At 40.9% G+C, this 17,231-nt stretch overlaps 1 protein-coding gene across 1 annotated transcript; it reads left to right on the top strand.

Moving 5' to 3' along the window:
* The first annotated feature begins 8,262 nt into the window (after positions 1-8,262).
* LOC120684967 (protein FAR1-RELATED SEQUENCE 5-like) lies at positions 8,263-11,710 on the top strand. Its single transcript, XM_039966838.1, has 6 exons — positions 8,263-8,571; positions 8,945-9,209; positions 9,299-9,986; positions 10,124-10,581; positions 10,692-10,973; positions 11,056-11,710. The coding sequence occupies exons 1-6, from the start codon at positions 8,273-8,275 to the stop codon at positions 11,557-11,559; spliced, it is 2,496 nt and encodes an 831-aa protein (XP_039822772.1). The 5' UTR covers positions 8,263-8,272; the 3' UTR covers positions 11,560-11,710.
* Positions 11,711-17,231: the final 5,521 nt, after the last annotated feature.

Below are 17,231 nucleotides of genomic sequence, written 5' to 3'. Positions count from 1 at the left end.
CACATTGAGGTGAGGTGACCCCAAGTGCGGAACTTGAAGCATTTGACATGTTTAACCTTCTCTTCTTCTTTCTTCAACTTAAGTTTTTCTTTGTTGGGGTAACCAATTGCAAGATTTCTTCTTGCTTCTTCATCTTCCTATTATATTTATTCTTGCCCCATTTTTTGTCTTTGGCTTTGCTCTTGTTGGAACTAATGCCACTCATGTCACTGAAGTTTCTTTGATTTTTTATTATGCTTTCAAGAGTGACTTTTGATTTTGTCCACCTCTCTATCTTGTTGCTCAAATACTTCACTTCATTTTTAAGTTCATTGTTCTCCTTCAAGAGTTTAATCTCACAAGACATAGTAGTAGTACAAGCATTTAATTGTGAAGAACATGGCATAGATAATAGATTATCACATGAGGTGGATACATGCTTCTTGCCTACATCACAAGGGTTAGCAATATTTTGCAATTGATCTTTTGACCCATGTGATGAGCTCTCACTAGTTTTAATTTCTTTACTAGAAAATTTGTTAGTGAGTAAAGCATGGTCTAGTACCAAATTCTCATGAGCAACACTAAGCTCCTCATGAGTCAATTTTAGCTCCTCATGTGAACAACTCATGACATAAAGTAGATGCTTTTATTGTTCACATGTGTCTTTGAGAAAGAAATTTTCTTTTTCCAATTTGGTTGTTTTGGCTAATACTTTCTCAAATAATTTGGTCATGCTAGCATGTCTACTCAAGAGCTCATCATATGAATTAATATCAATCACATTGCAATTTGATACCTTTGTGTCACCTTGTGACCTGAACCAATGTGGCGATGGAGATGAGCTTGACGTAGCAATATCATCCGTGCATGAGCCAACTTGATCATCAAGTGTGCTTGGAGTATAATCATAATCTGCAACACTTGAATCATCATCATCAATCATGTCAAGTGAACTTGTTGTAAATTGATTATCATCATCATCACTTGACAATGAGGTGGAGCAATCTTCCACAACTACCATGTCATGGATGTGCTCATCATCCTCATGCACTTCCTCCTTGGTTTTATAATCATCATGATCATCGGAGGCCACCCCATATTTCTCATTTAGATAACTCCAAATCTCATGGGCGGTTTCCTTGTCCATGATCTCACCAAGAATGCAATTATGCAAAGATCTAAACAAGATGTTAGTAGCTTGGATGTCTAGATCTAGGCATTTCTCTTGTGTTGGAGTTAGATTTCCTTCATCTAACACATGAGAAAAACCTACATCCACCATCCACCACATTTGAGGGCAAATAAATTTAAAATTGCATATCATCCAATTTTTCCACCGTGCAAAGTGTGTGCCATCAAAAATATGTGGACACTCAACATCTAGCCCATAAGTCGCCATCCTCTCGGGGTGGTAAGGACCACAAATGAGAGACCTCGGCTCTGATACTACTTGTAGGATCGAGATGGCGGACTAGAGGGGGTGAATAGTCCTTTCTAAAACTAATTGCGCCGGCTAACCGAAACTTATGCGAAATTGAAACTATTCGCTTAGCCAAGACTTCACCCCTCTAACTATGACTCTAAGGCACCTCCAAAAAAATCCTACACAAAGCAGATGGAGTGACAAGCTAGCAAGAGCTCTCCTAACAATTCTAATGTCAAGCCACACAAGTCTAAGCACTAGTATTTCACAAACCGGAGGAGCTACTACACAATTCTAATAAGCAAAAGCACAAAGCCAAACCTAAGCTCAATAGATGCTCAAGGACAAAGATACACAATCCAAACCCAAGAGCTCAACTTGCTTAGCTACACAATCTAAGCAAGAGCAACTAATTAAGCTACACAAGCTAACTAGTTACACTAGGATCTCTACTTCTAGCTACACAGGCAAGAAGATGATTAGCAAGCTACACAAACTAACTAATCACTAGAGAGCAACTACACAAGCACAAGATATATATGAATGTAAATACAAGACTTGTGATTTGGAGAATGCAAACCACCGAGAAGAGTAGACAAAATTGACACGGTGATTTTTATCCCGAGGTTCACTTGGTTGCCACCAAGCTAATCCCCGTTGAGACAAGCTCCAAGGCTGCCGCCGATCCTCTTGCTGTGGTGACTCTCAAGTCACACTCTCCCACGTGGAATGCTCACACTGAGCTCTAGCACATGATCTGGCTGGACCACTTGTTGCTCTTCACGTCTCGCTCAACTAGAGTTGCTCTTCGCGGCTCCCGCGGGGTGCGCACAATACCCCTCACAATCTCTTCTCCGGAGCACCGCACAATCTTCTTGCGGGCTTCAATGGAGCCTCTTGCCACCAAGCCGTCTAGGAGGTGGCAACCTCCAAGAGTAACAAACACACCGGCTTGCAACACGATCACCTAGTGCCACTCGATGCAATCTCTCAAAGCAATCGCACTAGAATCGCTCTCTCACTCGATCGGGTGATTACTATCAAGTTAGAGTGAGTAGAGGGCTCTCAAGCACTCTCACACATGGACACCAAGTACCCAAGGTGCTCAGCTACCTCAAATGGCCGGCCACACCCTCTATTTATACAAGGAGACCCCAAACTAGCCGTTACACTCAAATCCAGTGAAAACAGAGTTTTCGCGGACTGTCCGCCTCACAGAGACCGGATCGTCCGCCATTCAAAACCAACGGCTAGAACTGCAATGATTATGTGTCAGAGTCGACCGTTAGAGCTCCGGGCAGACTGTCCGCACTCCTGGGGTGGACCGTCCGCGGTTCAAAACTTCGAACCAAACGATTTGCAAACGTCTCTGACTAAATCTGGAAGTGACCGGCGGACTGTCCGCTCCCGAGGAGCGGACCGTCCGCCGTTCAAAAAGTGAGCACACACAGAAACCACAGTGTTTCTGTCCCGGAATTTTTAGTAGGAGGCGGACCGTCCTCCCCCATGGGTCGGACCGTCCGCAGTACAATTTGGACACCCAAGACAGAACTACCAAGTTTCTGCGCCCGTTTCAGCTTTTAAAGGCGGACCGTCCGCCCCTATGGACCGGACCGTCCGCAGTTCATTTTGGACCACCAATAGAGCCAAAAACGGTTCTGTTCGAGTTCATCCGAGATAACGGCGGACCGTCCGCCCCCAGGAGCGGACCGTCCGCAGGTCTATTTCCAGCAGAAATGTACCTCGGTAAAACGGTCATAACTCTTAACTCCAATGTCCAAAATTGGTGATCTTGGACTCTATGGAAAGCTTATTCAGAGGGATACATAACCCAACTGAATATTTGATCCACAACACAATGGATCAAAGTAGTATTTCACTCCAAGAGCCAACCTAATCTCCGAAAAACACCGAAAAGCCTTTCTTACTTCCCCAAGTTGATAAACATCAACTCCAACTCTTTCTCCTTTGCAAATGTGCCAACACCACCACGTGAACAACACCATGTGCATGTGTGTTAGTATTTCACAATCATTTTCAAAGAACTTTCAATTGATCTCACCACGCCACTCGATCCTAGCAACATCGCAATGTTAGATCGCTCAAGTGGCACTAGATGATCGATATGCAAACAAGTTTGCCCCTCTTGATAGTACGGCCATCTATCCTAAATCCGGTCATGCACTTCTCTACACAACCTTTGACCGGTGAAATGAAATACCCTACAAGTCATACCTTTGCCTTGCGCATTCCATTTCGTCTTCCCAAATGTTGATGCCACACAAGCACCAAACTCCATCAAGCCTTTTGATCATCATCATGAGTCAACACTTGGCTTGATCTTCCTTGAATGATATGATCCACTCTATATCATCACATGACCTCTTTGGTCCATCAATCTTGACCTTGCTCGCTCTTCACCATTGCCTCGATCCATCGGCACCAAATCTTGCCCAAGCTTCACCGCATCGCTGTCCCTCGCTTCAAAGCCTTGACTTGTCCTTCTCTATTGCAACCGGTCCATCAAGCCAAGCCTTGTCTTGATCTTCTCCACTTTGGTCACATAACTCCATGTCATGTCTCATATGCAATGAGTTCCTCCATCACACTATATGAGCATAGCATCAACCATTATCCATTTCTCCTCCATGACACATGTCGCTCATACTTGTGTCTTTGTGTGGACTAATCTCCTGTGTATCTCGCCATAAACACTTATTAGTCCACCTAAGTTGTCACATCCCTGCGAGCACGAGACGAGCACGAGACTGCGAGAGGAAGAAGACAGGACACCGGATCGAGGATGCTAGGGAATAAGGATCTCGTGTAGCCTCTGCAAGCAAGCCATGGCCGACTAGCCTCCGCAATCAAGCCATGCCGGAGTAGGCGCGCAGCATTGCCGCCAAGGGTAAAATCCCTCGCGCACGAGTGCCTGCGCGCATAAGATCCATGCCGCCGTCGACCTTCGGGAGCCAGTCGTACAACGCGCGCCGGACTCGTCGCCTCGCATTGGACCATGCGCCGATGCAATAGACGAACGAGACGCCGGGTCGGCCGTAGTCACGGGCTACTGGGGGGCTTCATGCAAAATTGTCGTGCATGTCAACGGATGTCAACAGCCCGTTGTACGTGCCTGGATGCAAAAGTGATTATTAGCTGTGACATCCAATTTCTACTAGCTATTCATGCTCTATCATTGATGTATATATCCTCACGTTAAAAGTGGAACCTCCCATCTCTCTTGAGACTGAGGGATGTTTGAATCTGACGGGCTAAAGTTTAGCCCTGCCGCGTCAGATGTTCGGATGTTAATTAGGAGGACTAAACACGAGTTAATTATAAAACTAATTTGTGAGATGAATCTATTAAGTTTAATTAATCTATCATTAGCATGTTTTGCTGTAGCACCATATTGTTAAATCATGGACTAATTAGGTTTAATAGATCCATCTCGCAAATTATCCCTAGGATTATGCAATTATTTTTATTATTAGTCTACGTTTAAAACTTCTAATTAGTGTCAAAACATCCGATGTAACGCGGCTAAAGTTTAGCCCTGCTAGACTGGAACCAGACACCCCCTGAAGATATGTACCTCATTAATTCAACACCAGCCAGTGCAAGCCATATCATGTTGGAAGTGTAACAATGTAAATTCACTAATTCAGTTAAGCCGCACCCAGGTTCATGAATTCAATTCTTCTTCTTTTTCAAATGGATTCAATTCATTTCGGGAAGAAACTACGGTTACATCTTAAGATTCCTATGGCATAATTAAATATATACATCCAAGTAATGTTTACTGGTGCATATTTTTGGTTTGTAATAGAAATATATAATAGAGAAGTTTAAATAGAATACTTTGTGCTTTTGAATCAACTGCTAGCAGTACATGATTGTCAATGTTGCATTACCCAGATCTGCCTATCTATTTACAATGTTGCTTATATATCTGCATTGAAATAATAATCTATGAAACTTTTTACTTTTCTCTCGAGCAGTAGTTCAATTCCCTTATAGAGGTGCCTTTTACTTTGGGTCATCTTCTTCTTGCTGCTCCTTCATAGGATGCTCGTAGGGTTGTTCTTTAGGGATGCTTATTTTGCTCTCAAGGCTGAGCACGGGGCAACCAGCAAAACTTCTTTCCTGGGTCGAACATGGTAATTTGATGCAAAATCAATGTACCCATATTGGACTGCTGCCCTAAACTTCAGTCAGATCAGTATACCCGTCCATTTGTTTCACTCCAAAGTCTCATGGCAATTTGAAACAAATTTCCGGCTCCAAGGCAATGGAAAAATCAAAGAGTAACCAGACTGAGGATATGATTCTACCTCTGGCTTCACCCTTCACTTTTAAATATAGAGAGATGAGTCACGTACATTGCAACTTCATCATTCAGTTTTTGCTCGTAGTCATGCATATATCATATAGTGAACTTCTACCAGGTCGTTGATCTGCATTTTTGCACAGGCCTTCTTAGAGGTTGCATTTTCAAATATGTGTGACGAGTCGCTTCATGAGCCATCAGTGCAGAGGCCGGTAGTGTAGCGGTCGAGTTTCACTTGCGCTGAAGGGATCTAGCTACTTACTACTATAAAAATGTATATACTGAATAGTTTGTTGCGTATGAATATTTTTTTGGAATTGTGAAAATAGAATATGTTTAATTTAGTGGTAGATAACACAAGGTGTACCAGATAATTAAGTATCTGTTTGTAGCATGCTGGTCCATTTCTCCTTCATTTCCAATCGTGAGGCACGCGTGACAAGCAATGCACCGGCCGCAAGATGCGAGCGACCGAAAAAACCAAACTTAAACACTGGCACATCGAAACTCAGGAAGATTTGATCCAAATAATTGGTTGGGTAATTGGCCATTTTTGTGTAGGCAAGGGTAATGCCAGGAATAAACAAGTATAGAAAGCATTGTCCTTGGAGAGGGTCAAACATCAACGCAAAAGGACCACCAAAAGCAGCATAGAAATGGTCTGTCTACCAAAATAAGGAGGAGGTTTGGGTGTCCTCAACCTCAAAACTCAAAATGAGGCTTTGTTGTTAAAAAAACCTTCACAAATTCTTTAACTAAGTGGATACTCCTTGGGTACAACTGATTTGGGACAAGCACTATAGAAATGGCAAATTGCCCTCACAAATCAAAAAAGGTTCTTTTTGGTGGAGAGATAATCTAAAACTTTTAGATGCTTTTAAAGAAATGGCAATGGTCAACATTCAAAATGGCTCCACATGTTTGTTCTGGTTTGACCTTTGGGGTGGGCAGGTGCAAAATCATACTTATCTGGAACTATTCTCATTTGCAAAAAAAAAAGGCTGTTGTCAGTGCAAAAAAGGCCGAGAATTTGAGCCTTTCCGAAAAATGCTTCACCTACCACTTTTGGAGGAAGCTTTTCAACAGATGCAACTTCTTCATCAAATACTTCAAGAACAACATTTTTCAGATAGTGCAGATTCGTGGCAATATATTTGGGGCTCTCTCCACTATTTTATTCCAAGAAGGCATATTTGCACTTAACTGGGCATGCTCAAGTACATGCAGTCTTTTCTTGGCTCTAGAAATCTAGTTGTCAGAAAAAAAATTTAGGTTTTCTTTTGGTTTCTTCTTAAAGATCGACTCAACACCAGGAATATCCTCCAAAGAAAAATGATGGTTCTTGATTCGTATGCTTGTGAGTTATGTAGCACTGGTCAAGAAGAAACGTTGGAACATCTCTTCAATGCCCATTTGCTTTATCATGTTGGAATCTGTTACATCTTCAAGTCCCACTTCAAGCAACAATTCTGGAAATTATTGACAGTCTAGCAGCTCAGCTTCACACACCCATATTTATGAACATCTTAATCCTTCTCTGCTGGACAATCTGGTGCGCAAGGAATGGAGTTATCTTTGAGAATCAAAGTGCATCTTTGCCTAACTACAAAGTGTTTTTCAAGAAAGAGATCACACTGCTTTTGCATCTTGTGAAACACAAGCAACAAGAACGTTTAGAAGAACGGATAAACTCTTTTGGTTAATCTTTTTGCTTGGTCTGATTTTCTTTGTAACTTTTTTTGTCTCTTGAGACAAAACAATTCTGTAAAGACTTTTCTTTTACTTTAATATATATAACCAGTAGGGGATTCATATCCCCTCCTGTCGCATAAAAGAATGCCAGGCCCAGACAATACCGTGACAAAAAGTATTAATATTAATGATTATTTTTCTTTAAGATTCTTGCAGTTTGCACGTAATAAAAGATCATCAAAGAAAAATTGTTAGTAAAATTACGTGTACATAGACAACCGAGGATGACGTGTGCACAGACATCCGAGGATGAGAATGCACATCAAGTCACTTCCGTGTGCTCTGCCAAGGGACGCCGCGGCTACAATTGCAGCCATAGTGCTTACTGTCTGCTATCTCCCACTCACACCTGTCCTTCAACAAACTCCTGTAGACCCTTGCCTGGCTACTTCGCGGTCCACTCTAACCTATTCTGTTAGCCAAGCTAATGCAAGACGGGGGCTGGTTCTGTAGTGCATTCTTGCTGCTACTCTATACAATGATGAGAGGCAAAGCGGATGTTCTATCCCCCTCATAAGGTATACCCCCACAAGGAACGGTCAGGATGAGATGTGTATTGCTTGGCGATTGGTGCAAATACCTCCTACGAAGTTGACGTGGACATCATTATACTCGCGGATTTACAGAGTGGCAGCTCTTCCATGACTGAACGGTCAACTCAAGAAAACCCGATAGGCCATTGCCTTTCACACCAGAATAGGTTTTATCTAGGAGAGAACCTTGCGTTAGAAGGAAACTAGGCTTCTAGAGTCTTCTGCATCTAGTGCTAGTAGGCATATCTGTAAATGCAAGATGGAGAAGGGATTCGTGATCTAGACCTGATGGAAACTACAGGATTTGGAGATGGTGAGGGAATGAGCGGAGTGCAAGAAGAGCCTGTAGAAAATAGAGGATTAGGCGGCAAAAATTGGGGCGCCGAAGCTCGTGCAGAGCATATGGAAACCGGAGCATTTGAAGCCTGGAAGGCTGCAGGCCGCATGGAGCTTAGCTGCCAGGCATCAATCGAAGAGGAGAAGAAATCAACAAGCAATGCAATCTTACGAAGTGGTGAGGCAGGAGGATTTCCTCCACGGCCACGTCGCGGGTGAGTTCCTATATACTGTATATGTGATCCCTTGAAATTGCATATCAATCGTCTTGTATAGATGTCAGATGAACATAATTAGCTGATGTGTGGTACTGCATATAAGAGAATAATGAATTTCTTATGTCAGAGATGCAGCGGCAAGATGTTTGATATATTTTTGAATTGCACATGTCGGCAATATGTTGGATATATTAGCTAGTTCGATTAGTGATAAAATGAGTTTAGAATACTACTGCCTCCATGACACATTGCGTAAGATCATGTAGTACTGCAGCAACTCGATGCATTGCTTTTCTGGTAAGCCACAATAATTAGCAATGTGGAATAATAATGAGTTGTTTGTAAATATTTCTATATTAAATTCATGCAGGAAACGCGCCCGTGAAGGTCCAAATGAACGAATAGCCCCAGAAGATGAGGAAGATGCGGTGACAAAGGCTATACGCCTTGCAGCTGAACGGCCAGACCAGCCAATATTTTTCCCTTACAAAGGAACTGTGTTCAACAGCTGCGATGAGGCGAAAGAGTTCTACAACTTATACTCCTGGGAGAAAGGTTTCGGAATAAGAATAGGGCGAGGATGCAAGAACAGCAAAGAGTATAGAACTAGGCAAGATTTTGTCTGCTCGTGTGAGGTGCACACTAATATATGTTGTCTGCACACACAACACTATTATTTCTCAAATTGGACTTGTAACTCATTGATGGTTTTTAATATATGCAGGGAACAGACAAGAGCACAACAGCAGCTTCAATCAGGACTGAATGCAAGGCAATGATCAGACTTCTCAGACAAAATGATCATTCATGGTACATCAGCAGGGTGGTTGACACACACAACCACCCATTTTCAGCAGGCTATGGTGAAAACAAGCAATGGAAATCGCATAGTGACATAGATCCACTAACAAAGGATTTGGTTAAGAAGCTTAGGGAGAACAATATAAGTGTTGGGAGGATCTGCAACATCCTAGGTGTGTCGGATGCAACCTCAAGCAAAACAATGAGAAAGGAGTCTATACGGTCCTTGTGTGCAAAACTGTCCCAAGAAAACATGAAAGATGATATTGGAAAGACAATGGGACTTTTGGAGGATATGAAGAAGACTGACCCTGGGCTTGAAGTAAGGTTCCAAATGGACAGCAGTGGCGCGATGAAAACAATGCTTTGGTGCACCGGTAAAAATAGAGTGGACTACGAGAATTTTGGAGATGCCATAACATTTGATACAACCTTCAGGACAAACCTTTACAGCCTGCCATTGGGTCTTTTCGTTGGTGTAAACAACCATTTCCAGTCAATAGTGTTCGGAGGGGTGCTTCTAACATCTGAGAAAACAATTGATTTCGAATGGGCATTCACAAATTTTGTAGAAATAATGAATGGTAAAGCTCCCCTGACAATGCTAACAGGTACAACCTATCATATCATCCTCAGCAGATCATTGTATCCAGTAGTTTTATCTTGTAAATATACCAACCTGAAAACATCACAACTAGTAGTGCAATGCTTAAGTAGATTGACACCTACATTGTCGATTACTATGCAGACCAGTGTGCCGCCATGGCAAAGGCGATAAAATCAACACTACGGACTACAAGGCACAGATGGTGCAGGTGGCACGTGCTGAAGGATGCAAAAAAGAAGCTTGGGAACATCTACTCAAAACGTAAGAAGTTCAAGCGTGAATTCAATAAAGTAATAACTGATGAGATTGACATAAGAAGGTTCGAGAATGAATGGGTAAAACTACTAAAGGAATACCGCCTTGTCAAGAACAAGTACTTGAAGAGGTTGTTCAAGCACCGGGACAAATGGGCTAAACCATATTTCATGGACATATTCTGTGCTGGAATGACCAGCACACAAAGGAGTGAAAGCGCAAATCATATGTTAAAAAAGTTCATTCAATGGGTTGCACCAATGCACCTTTTTGTGAGTAAATTCAATGAGCTGCAGAGCGACAGACACGACCAGGAAGGAAAAGAGCAGCATTCTACTAAACAGGTATGTGATAAGCAGAAATAGAAAATGATATTTGGCATGAGTAAATCTCACTAAACCATGATAATAACTGTGCAGACACTAATTGTTCGGTCCAATCTCTCCTATAACAGGTTCTCAGAAAAAAGCTAAGAGTAGGGGTTCCAATAGAGCGCCACGCAAGCACGGTGTACACAAGAGCAATGTATGAGAAATTCTGTGATGAGCTATTTGAGTCAGGATCATTTGCCATATTTAAGAGGATCAATGCTAGTGAGTTCATTTTAGTAGACACAAAGAACGAAGAGGAAATAGAAGCTAAGCATTTCAGGGTGAAGCTAGAAGGAGATAATAAGATCAGTTGTGAATGTGGTTTCTACGAACATATGGGCATGCTTTGCCGCCATACTCTCAAGGTGAGTGATGAATTATTAAATTGGATTTGTAAAAGTGTTGCAATGATAAAATTGTACTGAAAACTATATAAAACAAAAACAGGTCCTCGTCCATCTGGACAAAATGGAAATCCCAGCTGGAAACATAATGAGAAGATGGACAAAGGAAGGGCACATACCATGTAAAGAAACATCGATATCTTCTGCCTTGGAGCAGCAATCGCATAATATGCAGAGAAAGATGCTTCTGGCAAAAGCTTGTGAACTTACCAAGGTGGATGACAAGGGACGACTCGTCTCTTTTGGTAAAACAATTGAAGAAGTAATTGGCAATTCCATGGTAAGTGAGACATCAGGTCAACAAATTGGTGAAGTTAAAGATGCAACAACTTCTTGGCCAACCTCGAAGCCCACATCCTGTCCTCCCCGAACAATATTCGGTGGAAGGCCACCAAACACAGGACTAAAATCATGGATTGCAAGCACTAAGAAATCTGCAGTGTGCCAAGCCGATGATCCAAGCACTAAAGCATCAGAGTGGCCAGAGGAAGAGAACCCAGCCAAGAAGAAAACAAAGTCCATTTTAGAACTTATGCAGTTGAAGTAACCGTTCAAGTTGCCTTAATTATGTTACCGGTATGCGTATGTAAAACTGATGCTCTTTTATATTTGGAACCAATAATACACGCATTGTAATCTTATTAAATTTGAACTCAATATGAGCATTGTGTCCAGTATACAATCACTACTTTTATTTACTACTAGTAGAGTATATGATGTACATGTTGACACACTGAAATAGGACTAATACTGTCCACTCAAGTAAGTATATGACGTGTATGTTTCCTCCTATTACAGCTAGTAACAAGTTGGTCTTGTATCAAGCCTTCACATGACGACATACTAAAATGCACCTGATAGTTGATAAATTATCTGTAAAAGATCACGACGAAAAGGTCCATTTTGAGTAACTCCAATATTTCTGCGAGTGGATGTAACGTACACATGAGCTAGGCATCTTGTAACTCAATAATGAGGTTTACCACATGAGTGCTAATTGAAACATAATGATTACTTTAAAATAAATGATAATGAGAACTGCCAATCTTTATATGTAATTCTTATTTCCAAACACATCATATTAATAGTACATACAACTGTGGACATCCAAATACAATAAAAAATAATATTATCTAAGCATCCTAGGGTGAAGAATCAAATTGAGGAGCCTCGAGCTTCAAGGAACCCCTTAGCCAAGACGAATTGTAGTCCTTTGACCTCCACCTTATGTACATGGAAGTGTCAAGTAAAAGCACAGTTTAGTTTATCTACCATATAGAGCAAGAAAACTTGCTTATCTATATAATAAAATAGAGAAAAAGTGTATCATAGGACCATCCTACATGACTACAATATAAAATATTTTAGAAAACACTATTCCATAAAAACAAATTCCCAAGCAGGATGTACTGCATAAGCATAAGCTGTACTGATGAAGGTGCTGAAATAATGCTCCAATTATGTTATACAAAACTGTATCCAGTCTAAACTAACTAGATCTCCAATTGAACAGAGGAGAGAGAAGACATACCTCCATAGGAACTCTATATGATCGAGCAAGGGATCTAGTTGCTTCCCCCAAAAGCAACATTCAATGAGATTGTGTTCTTAGTGGCATCTACCTCCCAATTTAAAGAGCAATGTTAGCATCATTCTAATGCTGATCGTAACTAGGAGTGGAAAAGTGGAACAAATAAACTTAAAGGAAATAATCAAATCTGAGAACCATGATATATACTGAAGTACACAACTTATTCATGCTAAAACTGCACAATATAAGATGTGAAATAACAACCACCTTGCTTTTTCCAATTACAGAATCAAGCTGATCCAAGGTACAGGAACAATATTGGCACGGATCATAGGCCTCATTCTGTCAGATGCAAAACATTTAATATGCGGAAAGATACAACTTTCTTCAAGATACCATGGTTCATACTAAGGACACTGAGGTGTATACTGTCATGGTACAACACCTATACTTAAATTATGAAATTTAAACAAGTTGGGCCGCATTATGACATATATGTAATTACCACAATGCTACAAAAAAATTATATATGCAACAGAATATCTATTTCGAGATACAAATAAAGGAAACTGTATAGCTGCAAGAATAATGTGCAAGTAATACTGGGTACTTTTGTATTGCCATTGAGGTCAGTTTTAATCTTAATCACTGCATCAAAGTAGCCTTTCTCAGTACATAATCATACTATTGATATGACCCTATCGAAGGATTGTGCAGTGCAGTCTAGTAACAACTGATGCATAGTCAAGCCTAGCACCTAGTGATATTAAAAGTTGACATAACATACATACACCACAATGCAAGCTTGAATGAACTCTCCTCGTTAGCTGACATTGCCAAATGCCAACCCATATTGACACTCGGTTACCTACTTTTTCTAATTCCACATGGAAGCCCAGAATGCATGCCACTTTCTTCCTTGCTAAACTTCAACTTTTTTGAATAAAACAGAACAAGGGTATGCAACAAATGCATCAACCCTCCACAGTACATCATCCGGACAGCAAACATTCTGTTTATTTGCGAAAGAGTAGGGGAGTGAATCAATCCCCTCAAACCTGAATTCTTTTACTAACTTCTTGCAATCACCAAGCCTAGAAATCAGATCAAACAACCGGGTAAGCTAACACCTAGCAGATACACCTGCTAACTCTTTTTTTCCCCTTTCCCCTGACAACATTGACAAATCCAATAACCAACTAGAATGAGTACTTATGCAACCTAAATGAGTACTAGTTAAGCCACCTGAATGTGTACTAATGCAGTAACTTAGAAAGCTAAATAAACAATCAACATATCCATAAAACCACATGATATCCAGTTGATTAGTCAGACTAAATTTTTAATGACATTGTTAAACTTTAGTGACCTCCAATTGAGACAAATAAACAAAATAATGGGATCTGACCTCCGAGTTATCATCCTCACTGGAGAGCTGATAATCAAGCAGCACCAGATCTGCAGTTAACTGAATAATGACGGCCCATCTGGATTTCAATGTGATGTATGTACGAGAAATCAAAATCTGAAACTCTATATCAACAAGAATCCACAGCCGATCAGAGACAAAACTCGAGATCACCCGCAAGAACTCTAGAACAATAAACAAAGGGGAGGACGGGAAGATGAGAGTAGTAGTACCGACAAAAGCAACCAGGACTCTGCTTGGGATTAAAAAAAAGCGCAACAAGCATCAACGCATACCGAATATTGGATTGAAAAGAAGGCAGCAGCAGGGATTTGTTCATATGTTCACAGGAAGGATACGTGGTTCTGGAGGGGATCGTGCCGGAGATGATGTTGTGAGGATGGACAGATGGCCGGAGATGAGTGGTGGTGAATCGATTTGTGCACAATAGAACAAAGCATCTCCAGTTCTAGAAAGGGGAAAAGATTATTTAGGCTCACCGATGTCTCCTGAAGATCGAAGCCGACGAGAGCGTCACTTCCCGCACCGTGGCCAACAAGACCGATGTGCGAGGTCACAAATCCGACGAGATGAGAGCGGCGATGGCAATGGCGATAACAGCAAGATATGATCTGTACCGAAGATGTATAAGTGGAGGGTGAGCCCCGCCCCGTCTCGTCGCTGACAAGGTCGCCGGAGGCGGAGAGGGAGGCAGCCGGTGGAGATCTGGTCGGAGGTTGGCCGCAAGAGGAGGGAGAAGAAGAGTCGTATCCAGAAAACTCAGGTACAATGTGAACGGGTCTTCTAGACATTGTTGACCGCAAGGAGGTTAAGCTAGCAGCCAATCTGATGTCAACATGTTTAAGTGCACTGCCACGTGCCACGTAGGAGCGGAGCGCGAATCTTGAAGAAGAATCGGATGGCATATTATAGGGGGGATATCCAATGTGGTGGACACGAGAACATTGTTTTTATTACTCTGTATACGGTTGGAGTGCTTGTTGAGGTTGCAAGAGCTGAACACGGGGCAACTGGCAATGCTTCTATCTAGAGTGTAACATGGTAAGCTAACCAAAAGGTGCACATACTGCACTGCCACCCCATACTTCCTCAAGGTTCGTATGATAGTCTAATTGTTTCTCTCCAATGTCTCGTCAGTTTTCGGCTCCAATGAGGAATCAAAGTGGAGACAGACCAAGACATGGCTCTATCTGGCTTCACCGTTCACTTATATAGAGGAAGATGATTCCCAATCTTACAACAGCTCATTCAGTTTTTGCTCCTAGTCATGCATATATCATATATAGATGCGCCTCTACAGCTCTTTCAGCAATTTTGCACGAGCCTTCTTGTAGGTTTGCATGTTCAGATACATGCCATGCTTCGATTCATGAGTCATGTGTGAAGAGGTCGTTGGTGTTACTGGTGGAGTTGTCGCCACAATATAGGGAGCCTGCAATCATGCTTGGACCAGACAGTTTCAACTGAGGCTAATTAATTACTTCGTTCCAAATTATAAGACATTCCAAGAATTTTGAAGAGTCAAAACAATCTCAAGTTTGACCAAGATTATAGAGAGAAATATAAAGATTTATGATATCAAATTGATGTACTATGAAAATATAACTAATAAAAAATCTAATGATACTTAGTTTATATAATAAATATCATTATTCTATTATATAAATTTGGTCAAACATAAAAAACTTTGACTCTTCAAGATTGTTAAAATATCTTATAATTTGGAACGGAGGGAGTACTCCCTTCATTCTAAAATGTAGGTCGTTTTGGCTTTTCTAGATTCATAGTGTTTGTTATGCATCTAGATATAACATATGTCTAGATGAATAACAAAATATATGAATCTAGAAAAGTCAAAACGACCTATATTTTGGAATGAAGAGAGTATAAGTGATCTAGTCAACACAATTTTTATTGAACCGTTTGTTGTACATGAACTTGGAAAGTGAAAGATAAATTATCCTCAATGGTTGGTAACACACAACCTGGATTAGATAATTTATACTCCATCTGTTCCAAAATGTAGGTCATTTTGACTTTTCTAGATTCATATATTTTGCTATATATCTAGGTATATATTATATCTAGGTGCTTAGCAAATACTACGAATCTAGAAAAGCCAAAACGACCTACATTTTGGAACGGATGGAGTATATCACGAATCTATTTTGCTAAGCTTATCTTTGGTGGTTCAAATATGTATATATGTATTGTATCACATCTATTTTCTAGCTAGAACCGTGCGAGATACCCCCAACATAAGGAGGAATAATACTTTAAAATCTTCTTTTTTGTGCAATATTCAGTAAAACTGGAATAAGTTTTTCATACTAAGTTTTTCATACAAACGTGAAAAAAAAACTTGCCAAAGACATCTTGCCTGGCTTGACCCTTGTGTTTTTAAGTTGAATTTGGTTAAGAAATTTGCGGGCGGATGTATGACGTGCATCTCAATCTCTAGTAAAATTCATAAAGTTATTCGCAAACAATTTTTGATATAGATAGTATGCCATTGTGGCCTCTAAACCATATATTTATCGATGAAAATATCTCAATGGGATAAATTTCACTAGTCCTAAAACGTTAACATTTTTTATGTTTTACTAGATATATGGGGATAGAAATGAAATGTTCATCCACAAAATTTTCAAAATCAACCTAATTAAAAAGTTACAAATAAGACAAAATTCAGCCTTTTTAGCTAGATGTGATTCACGAAAGAAACCACCTACGAAAATCTCATTTTCACAATGGTTCCTTGTGTGAGCTGCTTGTGAAAACTATATCCATTCCACGAGCCGTCGTGAGGCTATTTGCCCATGAAGCTGCTGCTCCCGACGTCGAGTCATACCGACGGCGATGCTGGCAGTGACCCGTGATCACTTTCTTCAGAGTCGTGCCCGTGACAGTCATTCAAATCAGTTCAGAAGATATGACAACATCACCAGTTACTAATTGAATTTGAGCATTGAGTGCATATACTAAAGCTCCAAGATTTGGAGCGCTGCCGTGAGTCGCGGCCCCACGTCGGCCCGGCGGCACTGTTCATGCGGGGCCGGGGGGGTACTGTTCATGTGGCCCGGGGGGCACTGTTCATGCTAAATAATAATATTGAAGTACTGTTCATGTTGGCCCGGGCACTGTTCATAATAAAAAATAATAAAAAATAATTCATAATTAAAAATAATAAAATTGTAAAAAAAAATAAAAACATGTGGGCCCCACGTGTTTAAATGTTTAGTTATTCTTTATACACAAA

This window comes from Panicum virgatum, chromosome 1K, assembly GCF_016808335.1.
Source record: "Panicum virgatum strain AP13 chromosome 1K, P.virgatum_v5, whole genome shotgun sequence".
NCBI classification, from domain to species: domain Eukaryota; kingdom Viridiplantae; phylum Streptophyta; class Magnoliopsida; order Poales; family Poaceae; genus Panicum; species Panicum virgatum.
The sequence above is the reverse complement of the archived record's forward strand: the minus strand, read 5'-3'. Positions and strand labels throughout refer to the sequence as shown.

Bases quoted from the DNA above. Each gene is read 5' to 3' on its own strand.
- LOC120684967 (XM_039966838.1), top strand. From the start codon at position 8,273: ATGCAAGATGGAGAAGGGATTCGTGATCTAGACCTGATGGAAACTACA. The intron at 10,582-10,691 runs GTATGTGATAAG...CTCCTATAACAG, and splicing joins AGCAGCATTCTACTAAACAG to GTTCTCAGAAAAAAGCTAAG. The intron at 10,974-11,055 runs GTGAGTGATGAA...AAACAAAAACAG, and splicing joins TTTGCCGCCATACTCTCAAG to GTCCTCGTCCATCTGGACAA.